The sequence below is a fragment of the Bos indicus x Bos taurus genome, chromosome 27 (genome assembly GCF_003369695.1).
Source record: "Bos indicus x Bos taurus breed Angus x Brahman F1 hybrid chromosome 27, Bos_hybrid_MaternalHap_v2.0, whole genome shotgun sequence".
NCBI classification, from domain to species: Eukaryota; Metazoa; Chordata; class Mammalia; order Artiodactyla; family Bovidae; genus Bos; species Bos indicus x Bos taurus.
The window spans coordinates 34565921-34582012 of record NC_040102.1 but is presented as its reverse complement, the minus strand read 5'-3'; the positions used below and the strand labels follow the sequence as shown (position 1 = coordinate 34582012).

Genomic DNA, 16092 nt, shown 5'->3' with positions numbered 1-16092 from the left:
ACTGGTTTCTTATTAAGGGTCTTGGGCATTGAGAGTCCATAAGGATCAATTCATTCACTTTACAAATACAAACTTTCAGCATAAGAAGAAAGAATCATTCTTTTAAAAATAAAGAAAGAAACCGAACTAGAAAGTACAAACTTCTGAAGCGTGTGGCTACGCCTCATCTGTTCCTGTAACATTAACTACCCATTTCCATGCTGGTGATTTTAGTCTTGTCTTCCACTTTCTCTTCCCTTCTCATATCCCCTGGAGCATTTCCAATTTTCTGCCCCCAAATTCTGCACATGCAGGGAGAGAGTGATAGCCTGGGGCCTGAAAAAGCCCTGCTGTAATCGCTAAGCCAGACTTCCCTGGTAGCTCAGCTGGTAAAGAATCTGCCTGCAATTCAGGAGACCCCGGTTTGATTCCTGGGTTGGGAAGATCCCCTGGAGAAGGGGATGGCTACCCACTGAAGTATTAATGGGCTTTCCTGATGGCTCAGATGTTAAAGAATCTGCTCATAATGCAAGAGACCTGGGTTCAATCCCTGGTTGGGAAGATCCCCTGGAGTAGGGCATGGCAACCCACTCTAGTATTCTTGCCTGGAAAATGCCTATGGACAGAGGATCCTGGGGGGCTACAGTCCATAGCCTTGCAAAGAGTCAGACATGACTGAACAACTAAGCACAGCACAGCACGACCCCTAAGCCAGGACTCAGTAAGAACTTAGTAAGTTGGTGAGTAAATGAATGGATGCAGGAAAGTTTTGTTTTTGTTTTTTGAGAAATCAGCAAGGTGATCCGTGCATAAGCAATTTTATTTGATTAGTGAAATGTAGATTGGGTTTCTATAGTTTGACAAACAGAGTAGGGGTACACTTGCTCCCGGGGGCGGGGGTGGTTCTAAAGGGGTAATCCAGAGCTGTTTGCTATAAAACAGTAACTAGAGAGGGAATAATGAGTTTCAGGCCATGAAAACTCTCTTCTGTGAATAGCTCTCAGTAAAAGAAAAGGTGGTGTTCTGGGGAGCAAGGACGCGAATGGCACTGAGGTCCCTTTCAGATTATTCCAGACAGAATAGTCCCATTCTGCAGGTCTGCCCACTGTCCAGCGAGAGGAGAACAAGGACAGACCCCTGCGGTTGCTGGGTTTGCGCTGCCGGTGAGAGGGCGGTCCCTCAGCCGCTTGGGTGGAGCAGTGTCTCCAGCGTCTTGTCCCTGACACTCTTCAGGAAGCTCACGACGGCCGTTCCCCCGGTGCCCCTCTCCTCTAGGGCCTGAGGGGGCCTTGGGAGGTGGCTCGTCCTCTGGGCCTTTGCTCTGGATGCAGCTGTGATGAGGTACTTGGTCACCAGGGCCAGGTGGTAGGTGCGCAGGGCTGCCAGGCTCTCCACACACTGGTTATAGGCCGTCAGAAGCTGGCTGTTCCCAGAGGACATGATGTGGGTCCTCAGGGAAGGAGCCACGCAAATTTCTTCTAGGAAGGCCCTGTGTGAAGGAGGCATGTAATCCCTCATCCTGTGCAGAAAATCAGCTGAAAGAAAGATCGCAGGACAAGGCTGTAACTCCCTGTGGAAAGATAAGCAAACCAGTCTACTTGTCAAGACATCATGCCGCCCTGATCCTCATTACTCATCCTAACGTATCCAGGCAACTTGGCTGGCTCTTGTGCTTACAGACATCACATCCTCCAAAGCCTTTTCTCTTTTTTAATTATTTATTTATTTATTTTTAATATTTTTGCTCCCTCACTTAGCATGTGGGAACTTAGTTCCCTGGCCAGAGACTGAAGCTCCACCCACGTATTGGAAGCACAGGGTCTTAATTACCAGGGAATTCCCAAAGCCTCCAAATGTTGATTGGAAATGAGGAAGGGAAAAGAAGCAAGCCCCATTTCAGATAACTAACCTGGAACCAGCTCTACCAGCCAATGTATAAATAGTTATCATCTCTGAAATGTGGGCTGAAATATCTCCCTCGTCACACAAGGTGGATCCACAAAGGTAAGGCATGGACCCTTAAATGGAGGAGCTAAATATTCTGCTGAATTTTGTCTCTCAAGTGCTTCATTTTAGAGGGAGTGCTAAGGAAGAGGAAAGTGATATAAGTTTCTGAGGGCAAGAAGATAAAGAATGAATAATTGTTTTAGTAATAGCCTCAAAGTCAAATTGTTTAAAAATCGGGTCAATAGATAAGTATGGGAAATATAGATAGAAGAGAGATCATCTATAGGAAATTCATTATGGGATTAATATTAATCATGGTACATCATTAACATCATCAAATCAGAAGCCCATGGAATATTATTCAGTTATGAAAAAGAAGAGTATTAGATCATTTGCAGAGATGTGGATGGGCTCTGAGTCTGTCACACAGAGTGAAATAAGTCAGAATGACAAAAAAATATCATATATTAACACATACATATGGAATCTAGAAAAATGGTACAGATGAGCCTGTTTTCAGGGCAAGAGTAGAGACACCGACATGTGGACAAGTTGGGAGAGAAGGACTGACGCATGTAGATTACTGTGTACAGAATAGATAGCTAGTGGGAACCTGCTGTAGAGCACAGGGAGCTCAGCTCGGTGCTCTGTGATGACCTAGAAGTGGGATGGGGCAGCGAATGGGAGGGAAGTCCAAGAGGAAGTGGATATATGTGTGTATGTGGCAGATTCACTTCATTGTACAGCAGAAACTAACACAGTATTGTAAAGCATTATACTTCCCCCACCCGCGCCCCCAGAAAAAAAATAAAAAAGCCCATGAAAATTGATCATAGTTCTAGAGAACTGCCTTTTGTGGGTGAGACTAGATTCTTCCCTGGTGGCTCAGACGGTAAACCGTCTGCCTACAGTGCCTACCATGTGGGAGACCCGGGTTCAATCCCTGGGTGGGAAGATTTCCTGGAGAAGGAAATGGCAACCCACTCCAGTATTCTTGCCTGGAAAATCCCACGGATAGCGGAACCTGGTAGGCTACAGTCCATGGGGTCACAAAGAGTCGGACACGACTGAGCAACTTCACTTTCTTTCTTTCTAGATTCTGTGACCAAATTCTAGTCGGTTTTTTTCTTTTTCTTTTTTTTTATTCCAGCTTAGAAACTTTGCACTAGGAAATGTCTTTTTGCAGCTGTTGAGCATTTGGCTTGATGATGGCAGGTAAGGAAAGGCACCCTTTCAAGCTTGCAAGATGGCAGAACCCTGTTCGGGTCTAGAGGGGTGTGGGTTGAGGCTGCACTATTTTTATGGGGACAGGCTTCAGTGGAGGAACCCACATCTATCAGCAGCTACATCCTGACTTGTCAACACAGGGTCTGGGCCTCAGTCTCCAGACCACTCCCCCACTCTAGAAAAAGCAATCTACTGCCTGCTGCTGCTGCTGCTGCTAAGTCGCTTCACTCGTGTCCGACTCTGTGTGACCCCATAGACGGCAGCCCTCCAGGCTCCCCCATCCCTGGGATTCTCCAGGCAAGAACACTGGAGTGGGTTGCCACTTCCTTCTCCAATGCATGAAAGTGAAAAGTGAAAGTGAATTCACTCAATCATGTCCGACTCTTCATGACCCCATGGCCTGCAGCCTACCAGGCTCCTCTGCCCATGGGATTTTCCAGGCAAGAGTACTGCAGTGAGGTGCCATTGCCTTCTCCAAATCTAAGGATCCAAATAAAGTTACAGGGGACTGCTGGAAATTCAGCAGTGTTTTAAAGTTTGGAAGTAAAACCCAACATTCAGTTGAGCTCTGATACGAATTGGCTGGATACAATCACAGATGGCAGGCACACAGTCTCCTGGTTAATCGGGAGGAGTGCAGACTTTCTGACTTATAGTTGGACTTACCAACTGGTGAAAACAGCTCTGCTCTTCCTCTCTGATAAGGAAAAAAACAAGAAAAAAGAAAAATGACTGATTTACCACTCTCCTTGCTGTGACGGACGCCCAAGAACTCATCAAAGGCATGCAGTATTGTGCTCTGAGCAGCGCTTCCTCCAGAGTAACTCAGGGGCTCTTTGGAGACACCTTCGTATACCAAGCCCGCAGGCAGTGCTGGGTTATCCTTCCATCTAGGTAAGAACAAAAGTCAGATGGAAGTGCATACTAGGATTTAAGAGTGTCTTTTCTGATCAGGATACAGATCAAGCAAGAAAGGGAACACCCTTTCCTATCTTCTTTTCTCTCCTCTTCTTTCACCCTGATTCCACGTCTTCATCTTTTTTGTCTGAGTCTCCCTTTTTCTGAGTCCCCCAACCATTTTACTCATTTCATTTACTCATTTACTCATTTTACTCATTTCTGATATTTTAGGGGGTCTTGAACATTCTTGGCGTGTATGTGAGTAACTCCACAATGAGACAGAATCAGCAACCCCAAGAATATGCTGTGTGTGTGTGTGTGTGTGTGTGTGTGTTAGTCACTCAGTCATGTCCAACTCTGTGACCCCATGGCCTGTAGCCTGGCGGGCTCCTTTTTCCACGGAATTCTCCAGGCGAGAATATAGTTTACATATCAAATTCCCCTACATTTTCTCACTTATTCTTCCTGGAGTAGATCCAGGCATTTTAAAACCCATTTAATACAGAAGCAGTCTCAAGGCGCTGTCTCCAGGACCACCATTCTTAGTGCAGCAACTAGAACTTGACCCCTAAATTTGTAATTCTCTAGTTTTACTTCCCAAGACCCCACCCACCCACGTGTTAATTTCTTTTGCTGAGAACAAAATATTCTTCTCTTATTGCTGGGAACCCTGTTGTTAAGGCTTTAAATAGCAGATGGCAGACTTACGTTGATGTCTGCCGTCCTTCCTGTAATTCTAAAAATCATTTTGCTCAAGAGAAGGGAAACACACACATCACGCACATACAGAAGCCTCAGACAGACTGCTCAGCTGGCATCCATGACCTTTTTCAAATACCTCCCTGAATAGGAAACACGCTTATTTTCTTTGGGGGCTGTTTTGCATCAGCTGTTCTGCAGTTTTGCTGGATGAATATCATAGTGGCCTTTGCATTTGGAGAAATATCACCACACAAGGAGATGACACACAGAAGAGCCGGGAGTGAATGGGAGGAGCCCAGGGAGGGTCTGAGTCTAAGATCAAAACCTGCTGTGGCTCTTAGGAGAAAGGACTCTGTCTTAGGCAGATGTGGAATTGAGTCTCAGCTTTGATACTTAGTAACTCTGAGCCTTGGCTGAGTTAATTCACTTCCCAAGCCTCAGTTTCTTAATTGGAATAATATTAGTATCAATCTTATTGGGTTGTTGGGAGAACTAATTAAAATAATAGCTGCCCAGTGTCTGAAAAATATTGTGTTCAATAAATATCAGCCATTTTATCATACTATTCACACTGAATTGTAACCTCAGCTCCCTCCTTTCATTTTTTGGTAACTTTATACAAGCCCTTCTTAGTCTCAGTTCTCCTGACCTGTGCATATGAGCTCAGTCACTCAGTGTCAGACTCTGCAACCCCATGGACTGTAGCCTACTCAACTCCTCAGTCTATGGGATTTTCCAGACAAGAATACTGGAGTGGGTTCCCATTTCCTCCTCCAGGGGATCTTCCTGACCCAGGGATGGAACCCACATCTCCTTCGTCTCCTGCCTTGGCAGGTGGGTTCTTTACCACTAAGCCACCTGTGAAGTCCCTCCTGACTTGTACCTAGTACCTAGAGCGGCTGAAAGCATCAAGTGCATTCCAGAAAGTTCTGATGACTCATCAGAGTTTGGGACATTGGTCCAATAAAACTTCTAAACAACATTTTATGGGGCAGAAATGTTGAAGCCCGGACTGCTATTGTGTGATAAGTGGACCAAACATTGGCAGTATTGGTTTGGATTGTTCTCTGTAATCCTGTTGATGGTCTCATTTGGTCTCTGGGCTCGTTCCCTAGCCCCTTCCCTTCATGACCGCTCCTAAGTGCTGGACACGCTCAGGACTTAGTCCATGCACCTCTCACTACTCTCATTCCCACATCATCTCATCTCACCTCGTGGATTTCAAAGCCAGCTATACTAGACTATTGACAAATGTGCACGTGGACCTCAGCCTCTTCCTTATATTCCAGATACATGTGTTCAGCTGCCTACTAGACATCTCCATAGGAAGGGCTTCACCCCAAAGTGACCTCTCCACTCCCCCTTCCTTTTGCCAGGTCGGCTCCTCCCATGTCTCTACCGTCGGAGAAAAGCCAATGGTGGCTCCATCCTTTCCACAGGTCCAGCCATAAACCTAGAGTCCTCTCTGATGGACCTCTTTCTCTTCCATTCTATGTGTGATCCAAGAGCAGATCCTGTCAACCTTCCCTTCAATCCATATCCATTCAGAACTGACCGTTTCTCAGTGTCTCTACTGCCCCCATCCAAGCCCAAGCCACCACCCTATCTTGCGGTCAGAGCTTCTTAAGTGCTTTCCTGGGCCCCATCTATTCCCCCACTCAGAAGATAAGAGTGACAACCTGAAACTTGAGACAGCTCATGTCACTTTTCTCAGAACTTGCCCGCGCTGTTCATCACACTCAGAAAGGAAACCAAGGAACCTCTACATGGTCTGGACCCCATCAGTTGTTTTCCTCATTCTCCCCGCCTTTCCTCCTTGGGAGCACTTCTGGGCTCAGGGCAGCTCTTCCTTCAACAGTCCTCCCACGCCTGGGTCACTGTGACGTTGCTCCTTTTGCACGGAGCAGGTACCTGAGTAGCTTACTCCTCACTTCTTTCCTGCATCTTCTAAAACATCCTTTAGGAACATGGCATTCACAGACCACAATAAATAAATAAGAACTTTGGCTACCACTCCTAACATTCCATAATGCTCTTATTCTACTTCTATAGCTTTTATTGCTGTAACACATAGAGTATGATACTTGCCTTCCTTATATTTATTCATTCATATTAATAAAATAAATATGTTTATTTTATTCACCAAATATAAATGTATTTATAATTATAATAAATTATAATTATGCTATTTATTCATTAATTATTCACATATTAATAAACATGTGCTATGATTAACATGTAGGCTCCACAGGAATGAACTGGTTGTTTGTTCTACTGCTTCATTCCCAGCACCTATTAATAGAACCATGCCTGGCATTGACATAGCCCTCACTAAGTATTTGATCAATGAAAGGATGAAAAAATAGCATTACATAATTAAGCATTAAATATCTAGAATATGTAAAATGTTAGTCACTCAGTCATGTTTGACTCTTTGTGATCCTATTGACTATACAGCCCAGCCCACCAGGCTCCTCTGTCCATGGAATTCTCTAGGCAAGAATACTGGAGTGGGTTGCCATTTCCTTCTCCAGGGGATCTTCCCGACACAGCGATCAAACCTGGGTCTCCTGCATTGCAGGCAGATTCTTTATCGTATGAACCATCAGAGAAGCCCCAGAATATGTAAATCCAAGTGTACTTCTTGAAAGGACCTGGCCAGCTTAACAGAAGATAATAGATAAAAGAAAAACAGCGTGAAAGTTAAAAATAAATAAAAAGAAGGCGTCTATTTTCAAAACCCATATTCCCCATCTTCGATGAGATTAATCTGAGGAAGAAAAACTGGGTTCCTCTCAATAGCCCAAGAATTGCTCCCATGCATTCTTAGGCCCAAATTGTTCTTGGTGAAGAAAAGGAATAATTTTCAAGTCTCTATAGGCAAGTTTATTTTTAGCCCTTTTTGTAGCATATTTCTAGTAAACCTCAGAGAAGGGGATGTTTAAACAGAAAAAAAGAAAGAAATGCAATGACATTGTTTTCCAAAGGGACTGATAGCTTCCCTGAGAAATTTAACATGAGTGAGAAATAAAGGAAACTGTTTCATTTACAGATGGACTCTCTCCAAACTTTTAAGTAAATTTAAGTCAACAGAAATAATAAATCAAGCATAGGACAAATCAAGAACACAGGGACAGATTTAGATTTTTCAAGACAAGTCTACTAGGAACGTTCAACAATCCAGATGTTCTTGGCCACCAGCATGTTTAGGAATGGCTCCTGGCCACTTGGTTTATTTAACTATGTGGGGAATAATTTTGAGGCTCAGAAACAGAAAGCAGGCATTTATGTAGATCAGAGACAAAGGGCATCACTGACCCAGAAACCTATTTTAATGAAAATGAAGTTACCCTCTGGTGTCCATTTAATCACAACATAGGAAGTCCCCTACATAGGAACCCTGCAGTTACAAACTTTCAAAGACGCTGCAACTTTCCCTCTGTTTCCTATTTGCTGATGACCCTTCAGCTCTACCATCCCCTCCTTCCTCCCTCTCCCCCAGTCAGTAACTCTTCTTATCTGTTCAATGGATGCCAGCCCCTGGATGCCAGCTGCTGTGCTGTACTACTGTACTTTTCAAGGTACTGTACTGAAAGATTGAATTTTTTAAAATTTTGTGTGTGTGTTTTTATGTATTATCTGTGTGAAAAGTATTATAAGCCTATTCAGTATGGTACCATATACTGGATGGTGTTAATTGTGTATCTAGAGAAGGCAATGGCACCCCACTCCAGTACTCTTGCCTGGAAAATCCCATGGATGGAGGAGCCTGGTAGGCTGCAGTCCATGGGGTCACACAGAGTTGGACACGACTGAAGTGACTTAGCAGAAGCAGGCAAACTTTATTGGATTTAGGACTGGATTCTCAGAATGGACTCGTTCATATGTAGGGGACTTACTGGAGATGGAATTCTAAAAACGTTGCCCCAAGATTCCCATTCTAACTCCAAGAACTGTTAATGTTGTAAGACAGCATGCCTGTGGATATGATATATGGCAAGCAAAAGGAACCCTGAAGGTGTAATTAAGGCCACTAACTAGTGACTTTAATATAGGCAGTTATCCTGGATTACCTAGAGGAGATTAATCACACAAGACCTTAAAAGCAGGGCGTTTTCTCTGGTTGGTGGCAGAAGGGGACCTCTGAGAGGTCTGAATTATGAGACGAGTCAGGAGTGCCATTGCTAAATAGCAGGGGCCTTTTGCTACTTCCCAGGAGCTGCAGTGGTAAAGAATCTACCTGTCGATACAGGAGATATAGGAGATGAGGGTTCAATCCCTGGGTCAGGAAGATCCCCTGAAGAAGGAAATGGCAATCTACTCCAGTATTCTTGCCTGGAAAATTCAGTGGACAGAAGAGCCCAGCAGGCTACAGTCCATAGGGTTGCAAAGAGTCGGACACAACTGAGTGACTGAGCAAGCACAGAAACACACGTGTGTGACAAGGGACTCCTCTGGAGGCTTCTAGAAGCTGAGAGCAGACTCTGCCAGGAAAGAAAGAGACTTCAGTTCCCAAACCACAATAAGCTGATCCTGCTGAACACTTGAATGAGTTTGGAAGTGAATCTTCCTCAGATTCTCAGGATCAGGGCTCAAGCCCAGCAGACCCTCTGACTTCAGCCTTTTGAGGTCCCAAGCAGTGAAGCAAGCTGAGCCTACCTGGCCTTGTGACCCATAGGAAGGTGCCTTGCTAAACTGTGTTAATTTGTTAGGGAATGGTGGAGACCAACACATAATCAAAGGGAAACGTGAAGCACAAAGAGATTTTCCAGAATTAGGTCTTCCTAAATCCCAGGCTATTTCACACATTGTTTTTTAATGGCCCTTTCTTCTCCCTTCTAATCCTACCAAAGCTTCTCTACATGTTTTGCTTAATATTTATTGCTGGAATCTATTCTACAATCAGATCTTTGTCTTAACCTTTGTGTGTGTGTGCTCAGTAGCTCAGTCATGTCCAACTCTTGGCAACTTCATAGAATTAACCTTTGGAGAAGGCAATGGCACCCCACTCCAGTACTCTTGCCTGGAAAATCCCATGGACGGAGAAGCCTGGTAGGGCGCAGTCCATGGGGTCACTAAGAGTCGGACACGGCTGAGCGACTTCACTTTCACTTTTCACTTTCATGCATTGGAGAAGGAAATGGCAACCCACTCCAGTGTTCTTGCCTGGCGAATCCCAGGGATGGAGGAGCCTGGTGGGCTGCTGTCTATGGGGTCGCACAGAGTCGGAAACTACTGAAGCGACTTAGCAGCAGAATTAACCTACCAGGCTACTCTGCTTATAGGATTTTCCAGGCCAGAATACTGGAGTGGGTTGCCATTTCCTCCTCCAGGGGATCTTCCCGATCCAGAGGTCAAACCTGAGTCTCTTCCTACATTGGCAGGTGACTTCTTAACCACAAGTGCCACCTGGGAAGCCTCCCTGGTGATGCTACATGCTAAAGATGGAGAGCAAGAAAAGTCTTCAGCTCTTAACCAAAAGATTGGTGGTTCGAGTCCACCCAGGGATGACTGTCCCTGTGACCTCTTTAAGGACATAGTTTAAGGGTTTGCAGTGGCTCAGATGGTAAAGAATCTGCCTGCAATATGGGACACCTGGGTTTGATCCCTGGGTTGGGATGATCCCCTGGAGAAGGAAATGGCAACCCACTCCAGTATCCTGGCCTGGAGAATTCCATGGACAGAGGAGCCTGGGTACAGTCCGTGCGGTTGCAAAGAGTGGGACACAACTGAGTGACTGAGCAGACACAAAAACACACTGTGTGACAAGGGACTCTGGAGGCTTCTAGAAGCTGAGAGCAGACTCTGCCAGGAGAGAAAGAGACCTCAGTTCCCAAACCACAATGAGCTGATTCTGCTGAACACCTGAATGAGTTTGGAAGTGAATCTTCCCCAGATTCTCAGGAAACCGAGCCGCTAACACTTTCACTTTCCCAGGATGGATAATCCCTTTGTGGGGGTTTCAGGAGTAAAGGGTACACAGGGAAAGTCTGAATTCTGAGATACACTCTCAATTCCATTCCTTTGCTCTTCCCCTGTCCTTCTCTTTTCCCCATAATCCAGGTACCTGTTACTCTCAAATTATTCTCTAGAAAACTTGCTTCCACTCTCTGTCCCTACAGTAAGGGGTCCACACCCAGGCTGGCCTTCCCCAAAACTGTCTCACAGCACACACTCACGCAATCTAGAGAAAATACTTAACACACATTTTGACTCCATGCACTAAAGCTATTGATGAATCAGTACATCTATTGATGTTGGTATTAGGTATGACTCTTGCTACACCCAGACACAGCTTAACATTCTTCCAACAGTGCCTCAGGCACCTTCTAGTTATCAAGATGGTCTCTAGGTGATGACTATTTTACATTTACCTCTTTCATCCACTGCTCCCACCTTTCACTCTTCATCCTTAAAATCTTCCTTTCTCTCAGTTGATGTGAATAGGAAGCCATCTCATTAAAATATGTCAAATTATGGCTAATATATTATAAATAAGAAATGTATCTAATTGTGAAGAATACCAATAATATGAAAAACTGTCATGGGGTAGCTATTTCAGGAATATTAGAAGGAAGCTTTTCAGCTAAGGCCTTTGCCTTCACCAGCCTGGATAATGGGGAGGCGGGGGGAGGGAAAAGGGATATAAATAGTAGAGCTTTGGGGTGGCACGCTGAGCTTTTTCTCCCTCCTCCCTCCAGGTGGTTTTCTAAGAAAGGTGAATACAAATTGAATCTAAAGGGATGGCCTCAGGACAATTACTCTAAATAGTCACCCTTCAGGGTCATTTGCCACGCAGAGCAGATGGCACCCCATTCCCCATTGCTTTTATCCAAGAGTGAATCTCTGGGTGATTCCTTTGTTATGGAGAGTTATTTGGTATCTTTCTTTCTCTGGGAAGTTTCTGCCTGTTTCTCCCCTCATAAGCCTGGGAAAGGCTACAAACGTCTCAAGCCAGAGAAGAGCTGAACTGTACTTACCCAGAGAGGAAGATCCGGATGACTGCATAAAATATGTCTGGATCTACGTAATCTAGAGGAGCAATCAAAATGTGAACTTTACTACAGGCAACGAAAGCAAAATAGGTTCCATGTGCTCGGGCTCCGAAGCCCTCCCGGGCGCCTCCCCTATCTGATCTGCAGAGAAATCTGGAAGGAGCCCCGCAGCAGGAGCGGGAGGAATGTCCCTTCTGTCGCCCCCTCGCTGGTGCTTCCAGGAGTGTTAAACAGCTGCACAACTGGCCTTTTCCATCTGGGGTTCTTCCCTGTTCTGAACAACAACCAAAAAGGGAGATCAAGCCCATCTTTAAAACATTTAGTGTCATCTTTTTAAAGAGACATGATATTTGAGAGAACGTGGGAAGCGGAAAGGAGAAAAGCAGAGAGGATCTGCTCTCTGACCCCTCGGTGTCCAGGCAGAGCGTGGAGAGCTTCCCCCCAGGCTCTGCCGCACCTGGCTGGACACGGGCTCGCCGGCCTATATTCACTAGTCTGTGCAGTTTGCTCTGAACTGAAGTCAGGGAGTGGTGCTCACTGATTTCATTAGTTCATTAACTGGTATGCAAGGAAGCACGTCCTCACATTTGTACTGAGCTCCTTCGGGTTTCTTTTTTATCCATTTTATTTTTATATGGACCATTTTTAAAGTCTGTGCGGATTGGTTGCAATATTGCTTCTGGTTTATGCTTTGGGTTTTTTTTGGCCGAGAGAGACACGTGAGATCTTAGCTCCCCAACCAGGGCACCCACACCCGTGGCACTGGGAGGTGAAGGCTTAACCACTAGACCGCCAGGGAAGTCCCTTTTGACCATCCTCTTTTGACCTTGATTCTCTCTTCTTCATGCTTGTGACCCTCTGGGATCTGACATGTTTCTTTCTGTGTTTCTGTTATCCAGATTCCTGTCTATGTTTCTTTGTTTCTGAGCAAAAAAAAAAAAAAAAAAAAAAAAACGGAAACTTTTTTTTTTTGGTGAGACCCAAATAATGACATCAGTTTGGGTCATCTGTATATCAGTGACATCTGTATATCATCAATTTACCTTTTCCACGGTCATTCCTGGGTTCTGGTCCTCTATCTCTGTTTTCTCTGAAGCCCCTGGGGCCCAGGTAACTCATGTCTTGGATCAGCCTCAGGGCTCCCCAGGGCTTCTGAGGGCTGCCACAGCCTCCCTGCTCATCTGCAACAAGGTGCCATGTGCTGGACTTTTCTTTGGGCCCTATTTCTGGGTCTTCTCCATTCGGTGCTCTGTTCCCACAGATACGCTAAGTACTATGCAAAACTTTTTGCTTAAGCAATAATGACTGGAGGTAGTTTAATGTGTTACCCATCTCGTCATATTTAAGGAGGGAAAGTCAAATGAGTATTTCAACAACATGAGATAATTTGTTTTTCTATTTCTCACTATGCCCCACAGCTTGTAAAATCTTAGTTCCCAGACCAGGGATTGAACCTACATCCTCTGCAGTGAAAGCACAGAATCCTAGCCACTGGACCATTAGGCAATTCCCAAATGTGAGATAATTTTAATATAAAAATTTCCAAGATATAAATAATCCATTCATGATTAAAACAAACACAAAAATTAGCTAATTTGGAATAGGCAGGAAAATCCTCCTTAAACTGATAAAAGGAATCCAGAGAAAGCCTTCAGGACATATTATACTTAATAGTGAGATATTAAAAATATCTTTTAAAATGTGAGACAAAACCAAGTATCGGCACTTCCATTCAACACTATGTTAGGCACCACCTCGCCTGAAGAATAAGAACAAAAATTAAAAGAAAGAAATGTTATAAGGATGGTAAATGAAAAAACAAAACAATGTTATTCTCAAATAATATGATGTCTATGTAGAAAATCTAGATAGTCAACAAATCATTATTAGAATTAATGAGTAGTTATCAAAGTGCTAGATTCAAGCTTCATATTAAATATCAATTTCATCCTAAACTAGGAACAAAGAGAGATCCAAAGATACTATCAGTTCAGTTCAGTTCAGTTGCTCAGTCGTGTCCGACTCTTTGCGACCCCATGGACTGCAGCACGCCAGGCCTCCCTGTCCATCACCAACCCCTGGAGTCCACCCAAGCCCATGTCCATTGAGTCAGTGATGCCATCCAACCATCTCATCCTCTGTCGTCCCCTTCTCCTCCTGCCCTCAATCTTTCCCAACATCAGGGTCTTTTCAAATGACTCAACTCTTCGCATCAGGTGGCCAAAGTATTGGAGTTTCAGCTTCAACATCAGTCCTTCCAAAGAACACTCAGGCTGATCTCCTTTATGATGGACTGGCTGGATCTCCTTGCAGTCCAAGGGACTCTCAAGAGTCTTCTCCCACACCACAGTTCAAAAGCATCAATTCTTCAGTGCTCAGCTTTCTTTATAGTCCAACTCTCACATCCATACATGACCACTGGAAAAACCATAGCATTGACTAAATGGACCTTTGTTGACAAAGTAATGTCTCTGCTTTTTAATATGCTGCCTAGGTTGGTCATCACTTTCCTTCCAAGGATTAAGTGTCTTTTAATTTCATGGCTGCAATCCCCATCTGCAGTGATTTTGGAGCCCCCCAAAATAAAGTCAGCCACTGTTTCCCCATCTATTTTCCATGAAGTGATGGGACCAGATGCCATGATCTTAGTTTTCTGAATGTTGAGCTTTAAGCCAGCTTTTTCACTCTCCTCTTTCACTTTCATCAAGAGGCTTTTGAGTTCCTCTTCACTTTCTGCCATAAGGGTGGTATCATCTGCATATCTGAGGTTATTGATATTTCTCCCAGCAATCTTGATTCCAGCTTGTGCTTCTTCCAGCCCAGCGTTTTTCATGATGCACTCTGCATATAAATTAAATAAGCAGGGTGACAATATACAGCCTTGACATACTCCTTTTCCTATTTGGAACCAGTCTGTTGTTCCATGTCCAGTTCTAACTGTTGCCTCCTGACCTGCATATAGGTTTCTCAAGAGGCAGGTCAGGTGGTCTGGTATTCCCATCTCTTTCAGAATTTTCCACAGTTTACTGTGATCCACCCAGTCAAAGGCTTTGGCATAGTCAAGAAGGCAGAAATAGATGTTTTTCTGGAACTATCTTCCTTTTTCAATGATCCAGCAGATGTTGGCAATTTGATCTCTGGTTCCTCTGCCTTTTCTAAAACCAGCTTGAATATCTGGAAGTTCACAGTTCACATATTGCTGAAGCCTGGCTTGGAGAAGTTTGAGCATTTACTTTACTAGCGTGTGAAATGAGTGCAATTGTGTGGTAGTTTGGCATTCTTTGGCATTGCCTTTCTTTGGGATTGGAATGAAAACTGACCTTTTCCAGTCCTGTGGCCACTGCTGAGTTTTCCAAATTTGCTGGCATATTGAGTTCAGCACTTTCACAACATCATCTTTTAGGATTTGAAATAGTTCAACTGGAATGCCATCACCTCCACTAGCTTTGTTCATAGTGATACTTCCTAAGGCCCCCTTGACTTCACATTCCAGGATGTCTGGTTCTAGGTGAGTTGAGTGATCACACCATCGTGATTATCTGGGTCGTGAAAATCTTTTTTGTACAGTTCTTCTGTGTATTCTTGCCACCTCTTCTTAATATCTTCTGCTTCTGTTATGTCCATACTATTTCCATCCTTTATTGAGCCCATCTTTGCATGAAATATTCCCTTGGTATCTCTCATTGTCTTGAAGAGATCTCTAGTCTTTCCCATTCTATTGTTTTCCTTTATTTCTTTGCATTGATCATTGAGGAAGGCTTTCTTATCTCTTCTTGCTATTCTTTGGAACTCTGCATTCAGATGCTTATATCTTTCCTTTTCTCCTTTGCTTTTTGCTTTTCTTCTTTTCACAGCTATTTGTACGGCCTCCTCAGACAGCCATTTTGCTTTTTTGCATTTCTTTTTCTTGAGGATGGTCTTGATCCCTGTCTCCCGTACAAGTCACGAACCTCTGTCCATAGATCATCAGGTACTCTGTCTATCAGATCTAGTCCCTTAAATCTATTTCTCACTTGCACTGTATGGTCATAAGGGATTTGATTTAGGTCACGCCTAAATGGTCTAGTGGTTTTCTCCACTTTCTTCAATTTAAGTCTGAATTTGGCAATAAGGAGTTCATGATCTGAGCCACAGTCAGCTCCTGGTCTTGTTTTTGCTGACTGTATAGAGACTCTCCATCTTTGGCTGCAAAGAATACAATCAATCTGATTTTGGAGTTGGCCATCTGGTGATGTCCATGTTCTTTACTATGCCCAGTGGGTTCTCTTGGCAAAACTCTATTAGCCTTTGTCCTGCTTCATTCTCTACTCCAAAGTCAAAATTTCCTGTTACTCCAGGTGTT

At 44.1% G+C, this 16092-nt stretch overlaps 1 protein-coding gene across 4 annotated transcripts in view; it reads right to left on the bottom strand.

Moving 5' to 3' along the window:
* Positions 1–781: 781 nt before the first annotated feature.
* The window catches only part of IDO2 (indoleamine 2,3-dioxygenase 2), a 66111-nt gene continuing 50800 nt past the window's right edge, over positions 782–16092 (bottom strand). For 3 of the 4 annotated variants that reach the window (XM_027529970.1, XM_027529969.1, XM_027529972.1), the window contains 3 exons: positions 11736–11787; positions 3895–4043; positions 782–1514 (listed from right to left, as the gene is read on the bottom strand). In XM_027529970.1, the coding sequence (XP_027385771.1) occupies positions 1159–1514; positions 3895–4043; positions 11736–11787 (557 nt within the window). In that variant the 3' untranslated portion in view covers positions 782–1158. Of the gene's footprint in view, positions 1550–3894; positions 4044–11735; positions 11788–16092 lie in introns of all 4 variants that reach the window. The other variant, XM_027529971.1, reaches the window with a different exon arrangement.